At 42.4% G+C, this 16,241-nt stretch overlaps 1 protein-coding gene across 1 annotated transcript in view; it reads right to left on the bottom strand.

Annotated features, from left to right (window-relative positions):
• Positions 1–3,057: 3,057 nt before the first annotated feature.
• The window catches only part of cept1b (choline/ethanolamine phosphotransferase 1b), an 86,056-nt gene continuing 72,872 nt past the window's right edge, over positions 3,058–16,241 (bottom strand). The window contains exons 9-10 of the mRNA XM_034164667.1: positions 6,664–6,789; positions 3,058–4,746 (exon numbers count right to left, since the gene is read on the bottom strand). Coding sequence (XP_034020558.1) covers positions 4,627–4,746; positions 6,664–6,789 — 246 coding nt within the window. The 3' untranslated portion in view covers positions 3,058–4,626. The remainder of the gene's footprint in view (positions 4,747–6,663; positions 6,790–16,241) is intronic.

Here is a 16,241-nt window from a genome sequence, read left to right as displayed (position 1 = left end):
TTTTACTTTATCATCTGATGGTTAATAATCACATTAATCCATTTGATCTCGTTGGGTGAAGAGACTCAGACGAGCTGCTGTGGTCCGAAATGACGCATGCAGTGAAGGCAAGTGGGCTGATTTTTAGGGGGGGACCATTCGGTCTGTGACAGCGGCTTCATGCAGGCCTTTGACCCACATAGCACACTTCCCAGAATGCACTGTATGCCGGCATCAATCTCTGAAGAAATCATGTTTTCTGTTGTTTTTTTTACACTGTGGACAAATACCATGACATACAGTGTTAGTTAAAGCCTGGTTATGTCAAAAATAAATAAATAAATAAAAAATGAATAACTGCCAACTCATTTGTAAGTGTATGTATGTGGACACAGGACCTAAACTTTGACTTTTATATTTCTGATCTGACTGTAAAGCAAACTTTCTGAGTAGGACAATGTCCCTGGATGAGGGACGTGACATTAAAGATTTTGGCATCAAAGTTTTTCTTTTATATACGGAGCATCCAGAAAGTATTCACAGCGCTTCACTTTATCCACATTTTATGTTACAGCCTTATTCCAAAATGGAGTTACCCCCCCCCCCCAAAAAAATTCTACTTACAACACCCCATAATGACATGTTTTTTTTAATAGTTTATTAAAAATAAAAACTAAGAAATCACATGTACATACATATTCATAGCCTTTGCTCAGTACTTTGTTGATGCACCTTTGGCAGCAATTGCATCCTCAAGTCTTCTTGAATATGATCCACAAGCTTGGTGCACCTATCCTTGGGCAGTTTGGTCCATTCCTCTTTGCAGCACCTCTCAAGCTCCATCAGGTTGGATGGGCAGTGTCATTGCACAAACATGCTGGAGGTCTGACAAAGTGACCATCTGGTTCTTGGTCACCTCCCTGACTTAAGGACTTCTCCCCCGATAGCTCAATTTAGACAGGTGGCCAGCTCTAGGAAGAGTCCTGGTGGATCTGAACTTCTTCCATTTACAGATGGAGGCCACTGTGATCATTGGGACCTTCAAAGCAGCAGAAACGTTTCTGTATCATTCCCCATATTTGTGCCTCCAGACAATCCTGTCTCTGAGGTCTACAGACAATTCCTTTGACTGCCTGTTTGGTTTGTGCTCTCTCAACTGTGGGACCTTATATGTAGACAGATGTGTCTTTCTAAATCATGTCCAGTCAACTGAATTTACCCCAGGTGGACTCCAATTAAGCTGTAGAAACATCTCAACGATGATCAGTGGAAACAGGAGGCACCTGAGCTCAATTTTGAGCTTCATGGCAAAGGCTGTGAATACTTACATACATGTGATTGCTTAAGTTTTCTAAAAAACTAGTTTTTCACATTGTCATTATGGGGTGTTGTGTGTAGAATTTTGAGAATTTTTCTGCATAAAACTAAACCAAAACCATCATGGTTGTGGCTACTTCATGGTGAGGAAGATCACCTCGATTGGTTCCTGGACAGGATGATCTGGACATAACTGAACAGGTCCAGTCCTGACGTGCACCGTTTCTGACAGATGCTGTTGGAAGCTTCTGCTGGTCAGGTTCTCGTTCTCTGCTTCCTCTTTCTCCTCTGTGTTGTTGTTCCACCTTTTATTTTTTGAGACTTCCACTCTGAAGTGGACGTCCGGGGGTGGGGGGTGTGATGGTCTAGTGGTTAAGCGTTGGGCTTCAGACCAGAGGATCCTCGGTGTAAATCACAGCCTGACCGAAAAATCACCAAGGGCCCTTGGGCAAGGTTCTTAATCCCCTAGTTGCTCCTGGTGTGTAGCGAGTACCTTGTATGGCAGCGGCCTGACATCGGGGTGAATATGAGGCATTATGGGAAAGCCCTTTGAGCGTATGATGCAGATGGAACAGCGCGATATAAATGCAGTCCATTTACCATTCATCACTCCCCTATGGATCGTTGCTTGTTCTTCAAAGATCTTCCTATCGATGCAGCAGTTCTTGCGGTTGTGATCAGGAGGTCCTTGTAGTGTTTCTTCTGCCCTCCTCTGCCCCATTTTCCTTCCCTCAGCTGAGAGTAAATCTGTTTGGGAAGCTGGCCGTCACCCATCCTAATGATGTGACCCACAGACTGAAGCTGGTTCCTGATGATGACACACTTGATGCGCTGGATCTTGGCTTCAGCCAGGAAGCTGATGTTGGTATGGTAGTCTTCCCACCCTCACGAGGACAACACTCCTCAGGCAGCGTTGGTGGAATTGCTCAAAGGTCTTTAGGTGGAGGGTGGTCCAGGTCTCAGATCCAAACAGCAGGGTTGGCATGACAATAGCTTTGGTTAAAAAGTTCCATATTCTCCAGAGTACAAGTCGCACCTTTTTAATGTAAGTCACTTCTGAGCAGTGTTTCTCAGGGGGCGACTTTAAACTCCAAAAACCATCAAGATGAACAATTAAAGTGATGGCCAACATACTGGAGGATGATGATGACAGTTTGAACACATTACTGACCCACAGCACTTAAACACTACTTAAAAACACAAGTCCCTTTGTTGTATTTTTTAAGTCAACTCTTTGTTTTAGGATTTTTCTGCATTGTTGTCATGTACTTTAATTATTCAAGATTATTTTGTGCATCAACTCCTGGGAAAGTAAATGGTTATTTAAAAAAACCTGACTTGTACTGTATTTTCTGAGGTTTTTATTTATTGTTTGGGAGGTCCTGCAACATCTATACTGAAGGAGGATATAAATCATTCGGGGTCACCACAGCAGATGAGAGGTGGATCTGTACGTTGATTTTATGCCGGATGCTCTTCGTGACAACTCCACATTATGTGGAGAAATGAGCAGGGGTGGTCTTGAACAGACAACCTTCTGCACAGGAAACTCACCCACCCCTACCTTCACCCATTTATTATTATTATTATTATTATAAACAAGAACAATTATGATTTATATCAGACTTTTCCAGGAATCAAAGCACTAAAACAATCTAATAATAAAAGAATAAATGCTAATGAAAAGTACACTTAAATAACACAAAAATCCCCAGTTAAACAGCTGATAATACAGAAAAAAGGTGTGACTTATACAGAAAACACAGTGCATACAATTTCACTTTATGAAATATCTGAAAATAAAAATAACTTTTTTCCACAAAATTCAAATTTTTTTTGAGATGCACCTGCATAAAAAAAACAAAGCAGCCGCTTGGCATTCTGGGTCTTACTGAACACTTAAAACAAATACAGGAGCAGTACAACATGTGCAGATGACACAAAAATCAAAACAGGCAGAGGATGCAAAAGCAGGAAAGTAAAGAGTCAGTCTGCACACGTTCAGTGCACCACGGCAGCGTTCAGCAACAGCAAGCTTCAAGAGCCGGCCTGCAGGAGGCACTGTGCCTGTGTTTACTCAGAGAATAACAGCTGCCAGCGGGTGAAGTCACCGCCTCGATACCCGCAAAGGTAGTCTGAAAAACTGATCCCCGTTTACGAGGACTGGAACGGGGGGGGGTCGTTTTTCTCATCCTTCCGTTGAGCATAAAGTGCAGTTCTGCCACAGAGACGCGTTCAGTCCATGAGCAGCCATCCTGCATCTGCACTTCCTCTTAACATGAGCAAGAGGAAGAAACATGCAAGTGATGGCGGGTTAAGCCTCAATGCCACACCATCCTGAATCCTCACCTGTTTGGACCTGGATCAATGACATGCCTTCCTGCCTTCCATGACCTTCCCGCTGTTAACAGGAAAAACAATCTGATCCTTTACAGACTAAAAGTCCATCTGAGTTACTGATCAGTTTGCCTCATATGCTGAGAAGCAGTCACGTGCTTGTACATTTATCATGGAACGAAAACACTAAACCCAAAACTGTTCGGCTCAGAGTCGCACAACCTGGTCCAGAAACTTCTTTTCGGAACCATCATCACCTTAAATAAAGTAACAAACAAAAAGTGTTGGCTAAAGAGGTCAGTTTCAACTTTACTACACTTACAAACAGAAAAATGACTGGCTTTGTGACATCACAACAGCTGCCTTTGTGACATCCAGAAGGAGACTTGGGGTACGTTACTGCTCGTCATTAATGAGATGGCTTAAGTTCTGCAAAGTGACAAACTTTTCGTTAAAAAAAAAAAAAAAAAAAATCCCCTCCGCCAGTGGACGCTGTATCCAGGTGCTGGCGTGAAGCGTGACACCAGAGATGCGCCGTGTGCGACATTAGACTCAATCTCAGACACCCAACAACCAAACAGCGCATCGCGGGTTTGAGACAGTCTACAACAGTTAAATCAGTCTACATTTGTAAGCTCATCTTCTGTCTTAAACAGCTGCATCAATACCAAATATCTGCAGCATGGACGTGTAAAGACACCGATCAGTCTTAAAGACATTTGGCTGCGTGCTTCATGACATTTGTCTTCTGTAGCATTAATGAATAAAACTGGTTCCAAGGAACATTTTAATGCCCCAAAGCAAATTTCTCAACACTTCAGAATCGACAACAGAAGACGTGGATACATTTAAAAAAAAAAAAAAAAAAAATCTGAAGTGCCATCAGGTCCAGATGGAAGAAAGCCAGGAGCACCAGAAACCTTAAAAAAAAAAAAAAGATCCACAGTCCTGTGGGGGGCTGAGGGTCAGAGTCCGGGTCCATCCAGGACATCCTCAGCGCGGTGAGCAGATGGCTGGCGAAGGCTCAATTTTAAAGACAAAAATGTGAAGATGGCAGGCGATCTGGTTACAAACGCTGACGCAGTAACGCAGCAAGTCCATAAAAGAAATGATCTGTGGGACAAACACAAAAACACAACAGTAAAAATGAATAACATCTGATTTTTAGTAATGACTGACTGCACACCGCACTGCAGATCAGATATTTATTTAATAATGTTACAGCTTCACAAGCAGGAGAAAAAAGGGCTACAATTAATTTGTACACAGCTGGGACTCCCTGTCACCCTTTACCCGCTCTGAACCTGTTGCAGTACAGGAGCTGTGCGCTCGAGTTCTTACACAGGCCTCTGTGAGTCTCCACAGCAACACTCCCTCTAGTGGCCAGAGTCTAGGCTGCCACCAAATACTCTGACGAGATTTGATGCATAATTTTGTTCACGTGGAAAAAAAGTAAAGGCATCAGAATGGAAAGCATAAATCAAGTTAAAGAAATTAGGTGTGGTGTTCCACAAGGATCAGTTGTAAGACCAAAATTATTACTCCTATATTAAAAAAACAAAAAACTTTAAATTATCAAAAAATTCAAGTTTGTATAATTTGCAAAACATTTTTTTTTAGTTCAAAGACTAGAGAAATTCTTGGTCAAAGTTGTCACCATTGTGTCACTGAGACATCCCTGACTGTAGTGTGAGACAGATAGTCCTCACAAAGACTTCCTGCTTTTAAACTCAGATAAAACTGAAGTTATTGTACTTGGCCCCACAAATCTTAGAAACATGGTGTCTAACCAGATCCTTACTCTGGATGGCATTACCCTGACCTCTAGTAATACTGTGAGAAATCTTGGAGTCATTTTTGATCAGGATATGTCATTCAAAGCGCATATTAAACAAATATGTAGGACTGCTTTTTTGCATTTACGCAATATCTCTAAAATCAGAAAGGTCTTGTCTCAGAGTGATGCTGAAAAACTAATTCATGCATTTATTTCCTCTAGGCTGGACTATTGTAATTCATTATTATCAGGTTGTCCTAAAAGTTCCCTAAAAAGCCTTCAGTTAATTCAAAATGCTGCAGCTAGAGTACTGACAGGGACTAGAAGGAGAGAGCATATCTCACCCATATTGGCCTCTCTTCATTGGCTTCCTGTTAATTCTAGAATAGAATTTAAAATTCTTCTTCTTACTTATAAGGTTTTGAATAATCAGGTCCCATCTTATCTTAGGGACCTCGTAGTACCATATCACCCCAATAGAGCGCTTCGCTCTCAGACTGCAGGCTTACTTGTAGTTCCTAGGGTTTGTAAGAGTAGAATGGGAGGCAGAGCCTTCAGCTTTCAGGCTCCTCTCCTGTGGAACCAGCTCCCAATTCAGATCAGGGAGACAGACACCCTCTCTACTTTTAAGATTAGGCTTAAAACTTTCCTTTTTGCTAAAGCTTATAGTTAGGGCTGGATCAGGTGACCCTGAACCATCCCTTAGTTATGCTGCTATAGACGTAGACTGCTGGGGGGTTCCCATGATGCACTGTTTCTTTCTCTTTTTGCTCTGTATGCACCACTCTGCATTTAATCATTAGTGATCGATCTCTGCTCCCCTCCACAGCATGTCTTTTTCCTGGTTCTCTCCCTCAGCCCCAACCAGTCCCAGCAGAAGACTGCCCCTCCCTGAGCCTGGTTCGGCTGGAGGTTTCTTCCTGTTAAAAGGGAGTTTTTCCTTCCCACTGTAGCCAAGTGCTTGCTCACAGGGGGTCGTTTTGACCGTTGGGGTTTTACATAATTATTGTATGGCCTTGCCTTACAATATAAAGCGCCTTGGGGCAACTGTTTGTTGTGATTTGGCGCTATATAAAAAAAATTGATTGATTGATTGAAAGACTGACAGAGGAAGTGAGTCTCAGAGCCGGTAAAAATAGAAAGTCAAAAGACTAAAATAAAATAATATAAAGTCCAGAGCCTTTTTACTGCTGGCAAAATGTCTTTTGGGATGATTTACAGTGTGTAGTGGTGCCCGTCCTGTGTGTACTTACTAATGCGATCCACAGCACCAGGTACTCATCAATAAAACTACTGAAATACTGATCCAGAAACAGCAGTCCCGGTCCCAGGAAGGCGAGATCGTGGAGATGCATCTCGCTTTTTGTCATATGTGCTACCTACGAACACAGATGCAAAACACACACACACACACACACAGAGTGTACAGTCCGTTATAATCCATAACGACCACAGAATGTCTGACTTAATCAATAACTGTCAGAAATTTATTGACAGTGGATTTTTTTTATGCCCCATTCAAAGAGTATGTTTAACTTACAACTAATTTATTGGTGATTTTGGCAGAGACAAACCCAAATGCCAGGATGTAAAGACACGGGTGTTTCTCAAAGAGCTGGACAGCAGACTTCTTATAAATCATGACCGCCAAGACAATGACTGAGCCGATATGTAACACTGGAGACAGGACGCTGGTGCCCTGCAGACACACACAGGCACAAGTCAAAAATCTGCTGAAAATGACTTCTTCACACCATCAACGTGCATCATCACTGTAATCGGAAACAGAAACACCGGAGCGTCGGAGAAATCAATCAATCAATCAACTTTTTTCTTATATAGCGGCAAATCACAACAAACAGTTGCCCCAAGGCCAAATGTGCCAAAGCCTCAGTCTGGTGGCCACTGTGGTCTGCATTTTATAAGATCTGACAAATGAAGTTCAGTATTCTGCAGCTAACAGACCAAAAAGTATCAGGCAATCAGTTACAACACACACACACACACACGCTTAGAAGGAAGTAGGACGGCATTTCGATGGTGATTTTTCATCTAGGAGACACTCAACACACTTTACACTGATGCCTTACATTCATTTCCCCTGCCCAAGGTCAGGACGTGGACTGAGACCATGCAGCTTGAGGACATGATTTATTAAGGTCAAAGGTAAGGAGCACTAAATTGTGCGAGCAGTCCAAACTTTTGTGTATTGGGGTGGAGACAGTTATGTGAGTGATTTACTCAGAGTAAATGTGCAGCTGATACAGGGCGGTAATGTGACACACACAGCAGCACTGAAATGACGATTCTGCAAGTGTTAATGGTCGTAAGCACAAAATTAAATGAAATCAACCACTGCAGTTACTGGGCACAAAAAAACTAACATACATGGAAGACAAGTCAGTACTTGAATAGCAGAACACCCCACACACACACACACACTAGTCATGTGTGCATCATCGCACAGAGTCCCTTTGATGTTTGTGTGTTTATCTGTGTGACACATCAATGAAATGGAATTAGGAGTTGTAATAAAATGTCTTCTGGTCCACCTGTTACATATGGAGATATTTATTCTTAAAGAAATGAACTGTTAAAATCTTTAAATATGTCTGATCTTTCATTTATAGTTATTTTTATTCTGTTTGAGGAGGCAGCAGTCTGTCAAACACCAAACTTTCAAATTCAAAATACAATCATCAGCCAACACAATTATCTCCTTCTAAATTTCTTTTTGACTTTGATAAATCCTCAGTGTATTCTGACATCACCAATTTCATTTTCCCTCATGTGGACAAGCCCCCAAGTGCATTAACCCTCTGGAGTCATCTGACGCGTCTCCGTGTCAAAGTCACATGAAAGTATTAATGAGCTGTCTCAGAGAAAATCATGTGGGGGAGGCAGGATGACGACTCTGACTTTGATGAAATTTTCACCACATACCCTTCAAGTAGATTGATTAGGATTGGCAAAGTTAGTTTTTCAATCAGGCAAAATTTTACTTGAATTTTGGTCAGTTCAAAATTTGATGTCAAAATGGCCTCAGATTGTGTTACATTAAAATATAGTAAAAATGGCCAACTTTGACATATCGGTTCTCAATTCTCAACCGGTAGATAGAAAAAGTGAGTGTGATTCCTCATACGGGGTGCCAGTAACCTTCAAAAACCACTGTTTGTTCTGTGGCATGTATTTATGTAACTGACACTTTCTGAATCCTGCAGGTGAGCACTTTCAGGGTCAAATATGGGTGAGTGAGAAATTTGAAATTTGTCATAAATCAGTCAATTTTCTGCTTATTTCAGCAAATAAGATGTAATTTCCCATGTTTTCCAGTACACAAAATCAATTTATATGGTTATTTTGGTGATTGGAGGTCAAGGTCATTCTCAAATTTTACACATCTTTTGTGCTTAAGAGGACATTTTAGCACCAGAAAGCATAAAATTTAGTTTGTGACTACATCAACTGATAGAACATAGTTAGCATAAAGTTAACTGCTAACATGCACAGTTTTAAGTATCTTCGCATTCTGTGAGGTTATCAAATTGAGCATTCTAAACACAGAAGAAGTTGATGAAAAACTTCTGTTAAATTTTTTTATACCAATATACATTTATTGCAAAGAGGACCCATTTTGGTGGGAAAAACCCAACTTTCCTTCTTCAAAATCACTCCTCCAGTAGTATTCTGCTCTTACTAGGAGGCAGCAGTTTTCTAGCTTGGCAGATCGTTCTGGAGGAAATCACTGAAGAAATTAACAAACTGAAAATATGGTTTGATCAAAACAAATTGTCAAACTTAAATAAACAGGGATGTTGAGGTGTAAGAGTCACTATTTGTTCACAGGAAACACATTTATTTCTATATGTATTTATTTATGTTCATTGTTAGTTGGTTTTATCTTTACTGTTGTGTTTTAACGGGTTCTTTTTAACCTCTCTCTAAAACTGTATTGTAGCATTATTAGTTATTACTATTGTTGTTGTTATTAATAATAATATATAAATAAAAATACATTTTAAAAATACTCGTATTACAATTTGTAATACATTTGACTCTTACGACAAACGCTGAGCCATTAATTATTATACAGAAAACAAATGCACACAAAAGTGGTGAGATGCGTACAGCTTAATGCTAACTTTAACATTGAAAATGCCATAGACATGCTAACGTGTTAGCATCGGTCCTGTTTTTAAGTTATAAAATACATCAACTACTTCAGAAGACCACAACAGGTTGGTTTAACATAAAAAGGTAATATCACTCAGACATATGCTCTAGAGGGTTTTAGTATGGAAAAATAAAGATAAAGCGAAATAAAACAGCTTTACTTCAAGGGCCCCAAAGCTGCCCAAAACCTGCCTGATCGAAAAGCACAACACTTAACGCTTCCTACTAAACAATACTGATCAAAAAAAAAAAAAAAAAAAAAAAAAAGACCCAGGCAACTGGTAAAAAAGTGGAAATCCGCCAAAAAGCAGACATTTTTTCATTCCTGTGTCAGTGAGCAAACGAGCAGCTGAATTTTGAATGTACTGTAGGTTATTGAGGACTTTTGAAGATGTACAATAAACGATACTGTTGTATATAACTTTGTTTGTGACATCTGCACATTTTCAAAATTTACAATTTATTCTTGCATTGGAAGTTATAAAAACAGCTTGTTAAACATGTTTTCACAGTTAAAAAAAAAGAAGTAACTTTTCAATTAAGATTTTATGTTTTATGTGAATTTAGGTTCATTGTGTTATGTCAGAATGAAAGAAAAACTGTAAATTCATACAGGTGAGGTTGTGCTGAAACAAATTACACCAAACAAGGCAAAGTAAACAGTTTAAGGTAAATTCTAAAGAAACCAAAAGTAGTCAAAAAAGGCCAAATATACCCTAGACTACGGGGGTTAATAAAGGTCAATGGCCCAGTCACAAGGCACACGACGATTCCTGAATGAAGGGGGGGGGGGAAGAAGTCACAATTCGTTGAGAAAAGGTGGATGAAAGAGCGTTATTACTGAATAACCTGCGAAGCAAGAGCACAAAAAGGACGAAAGAGGAACTTAAAAAAACTAAATTAATAATGATCTCGATGCTTTAATGAAACACGCCTGGAGCCACAGCTGGAGCAGTGTGTGTCTGCATCTCTGAGTTCCAGGACTCAGCGCTGGGACGTAGCTCATAGCACCTGAGTCCTGGAGAAACTGCAAACAGAAGCTGTGGAGCTCTGTGTGGACGTCGGTGGACCACCTGCTCTGGTTCCTCGTCCAGAACAAAAGAGCGATCATCTCCATCATCAGAATCCAGACTGTCTGCCGATACACTGCGTGGCTACATACACACACATTCAACAAAAACATAAACGCAACACTTTTGGTTTTGCTCCCATTTTGTATGAGATGAACTCAAAGATCTAAAACTTTTTCCACATACACATTATCACCATTTCCCTCAAATATTGTTCACAAACCAGTCTAAATCTGTGATAGTGAGCACTTCTCCTTTGCTGAGATAATCCATCCCACCTCACAGGTGTGCCATATCAAGATGCTGATTAGACACCATGATTAGTGCACAGGTGTGCCTTAGACTGCCCACAATAAAAGGCCACTCTGAAAGGTGCAGTTTTATCACACAGCACAATGCCACAGATGTCGCAAGGTTTGAGGGAGCGTGCAATTGGACAGCAGACAGCAGGAATGTCAACCAGAGCTGTTGCTCATGTATTGAATGTTCATTTCTCTACCAATAAGCCGTCTCCAAAGGCGTTTCAGAGAATTTGGCAGTACATCCAACCAGCCTCACAACCGCAGACCACGTGTAACCACACCAGCCCAGGACCTCCACATCCAGCATGTTCACCTCCAAGATCGTCTGAGACCAGCCACTCGGACAGCTGCTGAAACAATCGGTTTGCATAACCAAAGAATTTCTGCACAAACTGTCAGAAACCGTCTCAGGGAAGCTCATCTGCATGCTCGTCGTCCTCATCGGGGTCTCGACCTGACTCCAGTTCGTCGTCATAACCGACTTGAGTGGGCAAATGCTCACATTCGCTGGCGTTTGGCACGTTGGAGAGGTGTTCTCTTCACGGATGAATCCCGGTTCACACTGTTCAGGGCAGATGGCAGACAGCGTGTGTGACGTTGTGTGGGTGAGCGGTTTTCTGATGTCAATGTTGTGGATCGAGTGGCCCATGGTGGCGGTGGGGTTATGGTATGGGCAGGCATCTGTTATGGACGACGAACACGTGCATTTTATTGATGGCATTTTGAATGCACAGAGATACCGTGACGAGATCCTGAGGCCCATTGTTGTGCCATACATCCAAGAACATCACCTCATGTTGCAGCAGGATAATGCACGGCCCCATGTTGCAAGGATCTGTACACAATTCTTGGAAGCTGAAAATGTCCCAGTTCTTGCATGGCCGGCATACTCACCGGACATGTCACCCATTGAGCATGTTTGGGATGCTCTGGACCGGCGTATACGACAGCGTGTACCAGTTCCTGCCAGTATCCAGCAACTTCGCACAGCCATTGAAGAGGAGTGGACCAACATTCCACAGGCCACAATTGACAACCTGATCAACTCTATGCAAAGGAGATGTGTTGCACTGCATGAGGCAAATGGTGGTCACACCAGATACTGACTGGTATCCCCCCCAATAAAACAAAACTGCACCTTTCAGAGTGGCCTTTTATTGTGGGCAGTCTAAGGCACACCTGTGCACTAATCATGGTGTCTAATCAGCATCTTGATATGGCACACCTGTGAGGTGGGATGGATTATCTCAGCAAAGGAGAAGTGCTCACTATCACAGATTTAGACTGGTTTGTGAACAATATTTGAGGGAAATGGTGATATTGTGTATGTGGAAAAAGTTTTAGCTCTTGAGTTCATCTCATACAAATGGGAGCAAAACCAAAAGTGTTGCGCTTATATTTTGTTGTGTATATATATATATATATATATATATATATATATATATATATATATATATATATATATATATATATATATATATATAAAACAGAAAACTGTCAAAAGGTGGAATAAATATAAGTGTAAAGATGACTGATCAGTCCGCATGAACGCACATTGACTCACATGTGCAGTTATTTCCACAGCTGCAGCTGATCCACAACGTGAATTCTGTCTTCCAGAAGAGCTCTTTATATAATCATCTGAATTATCTACTTGCCACATGCAATAAGGGCTGGATTGTCATTCCTACACTCATATTGTTATAGTTAATAAAAAATAATAAGCGCACGAAGGAGCTGCTGCTCCATTCAAGTACCGTCGGAAATTGCACAACTTTTGTTGTTTCAAATTCAGCAGTTGCTTGTGGCAAAACAAATTGTATCCACATAAAGATTAATTCTGGACTATATAACGTGCCTGAGCCCATTGAAGCTGACCCCCCACAGATAAAAAAAAAAAATCCAAGTAAACAGGCTGAGTTTGTCCTGTAATTTCCGACGGTACATGAACATAGCAGCAAGCCTCAGCGCTCACAAGCCAGCTTCTGTACTGTGTGAAAACATTCAGCTGGTCGAACGAAGTGAAATTAACAATAACATTACAAAAACTAAACAAAGATTAAAAAACGTCAAGAATGACAGCAAAATGAAACAGACGAATTGACGTTTTCGTTGCACTTGATTCAAATTTTTCAACAGTTTAAAAAATCCTGACGAAGGGCTAGCTGCAGAAACGATGAGCAAAGGTTAAACGTCAACGAAAGACCAGATTTCTGTTTTGTTTGGGCTTCGCTGCCCTTCGTTAGGTGCATGTGACTGGGTCATAACATGCTAAACTGACAATACGCACTATTTTGCTCATTGAAAGACAACAACTGTGTAAGGGGGTGGCCACAGCCAGTGCCCACCAATGACAACAGTACATGCTGTAGGCAGGTCAACTGTTAATGGACTGGATTTTCTATTCAACAACTTACAGCAACTTGACAAGAGAGGATTTATGATGTGTTGATGTTTCCACACTTACTGCTATTGTGGATCCGTTTTTACCCACGCCTCCTGTAAAAATAACTCTGAAGTAGTTGGTACATGAGAAGATGGCTCCTATAAACGTGCAAAGAGCAGGAACCATTTTTATCTGGATATTTAAAACTGGAATCTGGGAAGAAAGAGATGAAGACAAAACATGTAAATAAATAAAAATTTCAAAATCAAATCAAGACTCATTATGCAGTAGATATATAAATAAAGGAATGTCAGTGTTGGACAATCCCAAGAGACCATCACGTCCGTCACTGCTTCCAATGGTCCTGCTGGGATATCCAGCCATCCAAGAGAAGTCTTATTCTCAACAGGATGAAGAATTAATGGACAAAACATCATTCTCTGGGATGGTGAGTAGGGTTGGGTATCGGGAACCGGTTCTTTTGAGAATCGTTAAGAAATTAATGGATCCACTGACATCAGTAGCCTTTTTGGTTAATGTTCCCTTATCGGTCCTTCAGAGAGGCTGCTGTTTTGACAGTGTTTGTTGGGAAAAATGATGATTTGCTTATGTGGAAAAGCGGACAATTACTCCTCAATTGTCAAGGCAATTAGAAATCATGAATGAACATGGTATGTCGGACTTCTGACACCACCCTGGGAATTTCACCCAGGGAATTCGACAATTGAATAACTTCAACCTAAAACACACAGGTTCGTTGTAATTGAGACAGAGACGTGGTTCCCAAATACAAACAATTTAGTAACAATTGAAGTTCTAGTTAAAAGACTTTATAAAAAACTCATTTAAAACACCACCAATTATGACCACATGAGGGCGCCCTTGCATCACGCAGCCCGGCAGCACACGCAGCTGGCAGAGTTTTCCAAATGTCCACACTGAGCGTACGCCGCCGCAGCAAACAGGGCACATCCACTGGTCTCACGGGACGAAATCTTTCAGCAGAGCACCAGAGCAAAGCAGCAGGGCCTCCTTCCACAGCTTGGTCCAAAATCCGCACCGTCCGTCACAGCATCAGCTGTAACTCGACACCACCCCAGAGCGTCAAGAGGCACCACAAACTCAGCAGCGCACCACCAACGACAGCTCACACAGAGGTCTCTGTCTTCACGGGAACATGGAAGTAAACACGTCCAAACACCTGCAGGTCAGTCTCCAGAAAGAGGAAAAAGGAGCACACACACTCCCTCTTTTATGCAAACACTCCTCTGCCACAACCAGCTGCACTCAATCCACCAGCTGAACATCATTAAGGTCATCCATCCTGCTACAATCCACCCCCACAAATTATATCGTTGCCCTGACGATGGAATAGACCCCATTCCTTAACCTTAATCATACCACCTATATTACATAGGGCCAGAAGGACCCACTTGCACTGCAGACCGTGGAAGTGATGATTATTAGAATGATGACCTGCAGTAACCCTAGTCGTCCGCCGAAGTACAACCTCTTCACTAGGGGGGAGGGAAGACATACTAGACTCCACTGGCAGAGGTGGCACAGCAACCACTGGATCTACTGGTGGACTCAACTGTCGGAAGCAGGTAAAACTCACCTCTCCCACCCCCCTCCACCTGAGGAGCAGGCGGAGTCACCACTTCCCGCACAACTGAAGTAGACGCAGGGTCCTCGGATCCTGACACCAACCACCCGCTATTACGCCACCACCTGTCCTGTAATGGCTCCACCACAGGTGGAGAAAACTCCACAGGGGGCAGAGAATGGGCCACAACCTCATCAGGGGACCCAAGCCCTACCACTACCTTCAACAATGAGCGATGAACCTGCTTGGCTCTGGTTAAATCATCCTTAGGGGCAATTGTATAAACAGTCCCTTCTCACTGTGGTGCCCTCAGGACACGATACATCACAGAGGACCACTGGTCCTGGATCTTATGATGGCCCCGTACCCCAAAATCTCGCAACCAGACCAACTGGCCCTCCTTCAGGGGGAACATCCCGGACACGCTGATCATATTCCTTCTTACGCCGCTCTGCGCGTCCTTCAGCCGATCCCGGGCTCCATCAAAAGCCATCTGCAAGCGGGTCTGGTGCTCCCGGACCCACTCATGAACAAAACCACCCACAGGCTCCCAAACTCGACCCAACAGAAAATCAACCGGAAGCCTTGGCTCCTGACCAAACATCAACAAAAAGGAGACTCACCAGTTGCCTGATGCGGTGTTGTATTATAAGCTACAAAACCTGGGGCAGACAAGAACCCCAATGATGCTTTTGAGACACGGGCAGCGTGCGCAACAGATCATGAAGCGTTCTATTAAAACGCTCACACTGCCCATTCCCAGATGGATGGTATGGTGTAGTACGAGATTTTCTCTATGCCATTAAAAGCCACACAACTGCTGGATCAATACACTCTCAAAACTCCGTCCCCTGATCAGAATGTATCCGAGCTGGAACCCCAAACCTCGAAAACCACTCTGTAACCAAAACTTGAGCTACTGTAGGAGCTCGCTGGTCACGGGTAGGGACTGCCCACGTGTACTTACTAAAGTAGTCAGTCATTACCAAAACATCTTCCACTCCACCATGACTAGGCTCTAGAACAGTAAATCAATGGCAAGAATCTCATTAGGCCGAGATGCCAACAGGTGTCCCGTGGGGCCACGAGCCACTGGTTGGTTCACCTTTGCTACCTGACACCTCTCACATGCCTGGCACCAATCTGCCACTTCCGCAGACATCCCTGGCCAATAACACCACTGACGTTAAAAGCTCTAGGGTCCTCTCAACCCCTTGATGAGCATGCCCTTGATGAACCTCAGTCAACACATCGGCTTTTAAAGCTGCAGGCAACACCAACTGCAACAAGC

This window comes from Thalassophryne amazonica, chromosome 3 (genome assembly GCF_902500255.1).
Source record: "Thalassophryne amazonica chromosome 3, fThaAma1.1, whole genome shotgun sequence".
Classification (NCBI taxonomy): domain Eukaryota; kingdom Metazoa; phylum Chordata; class Actinopteri; order Batrachoidiformes; family Batrachoididae; genus Thalassophryne; species Thalassophryne amazonica.
The sequence above is the reverse complement of the archived record's forward strand: the minus strand, read 5'-3'. Positions and strand labels throughout refer to the sequence as shown.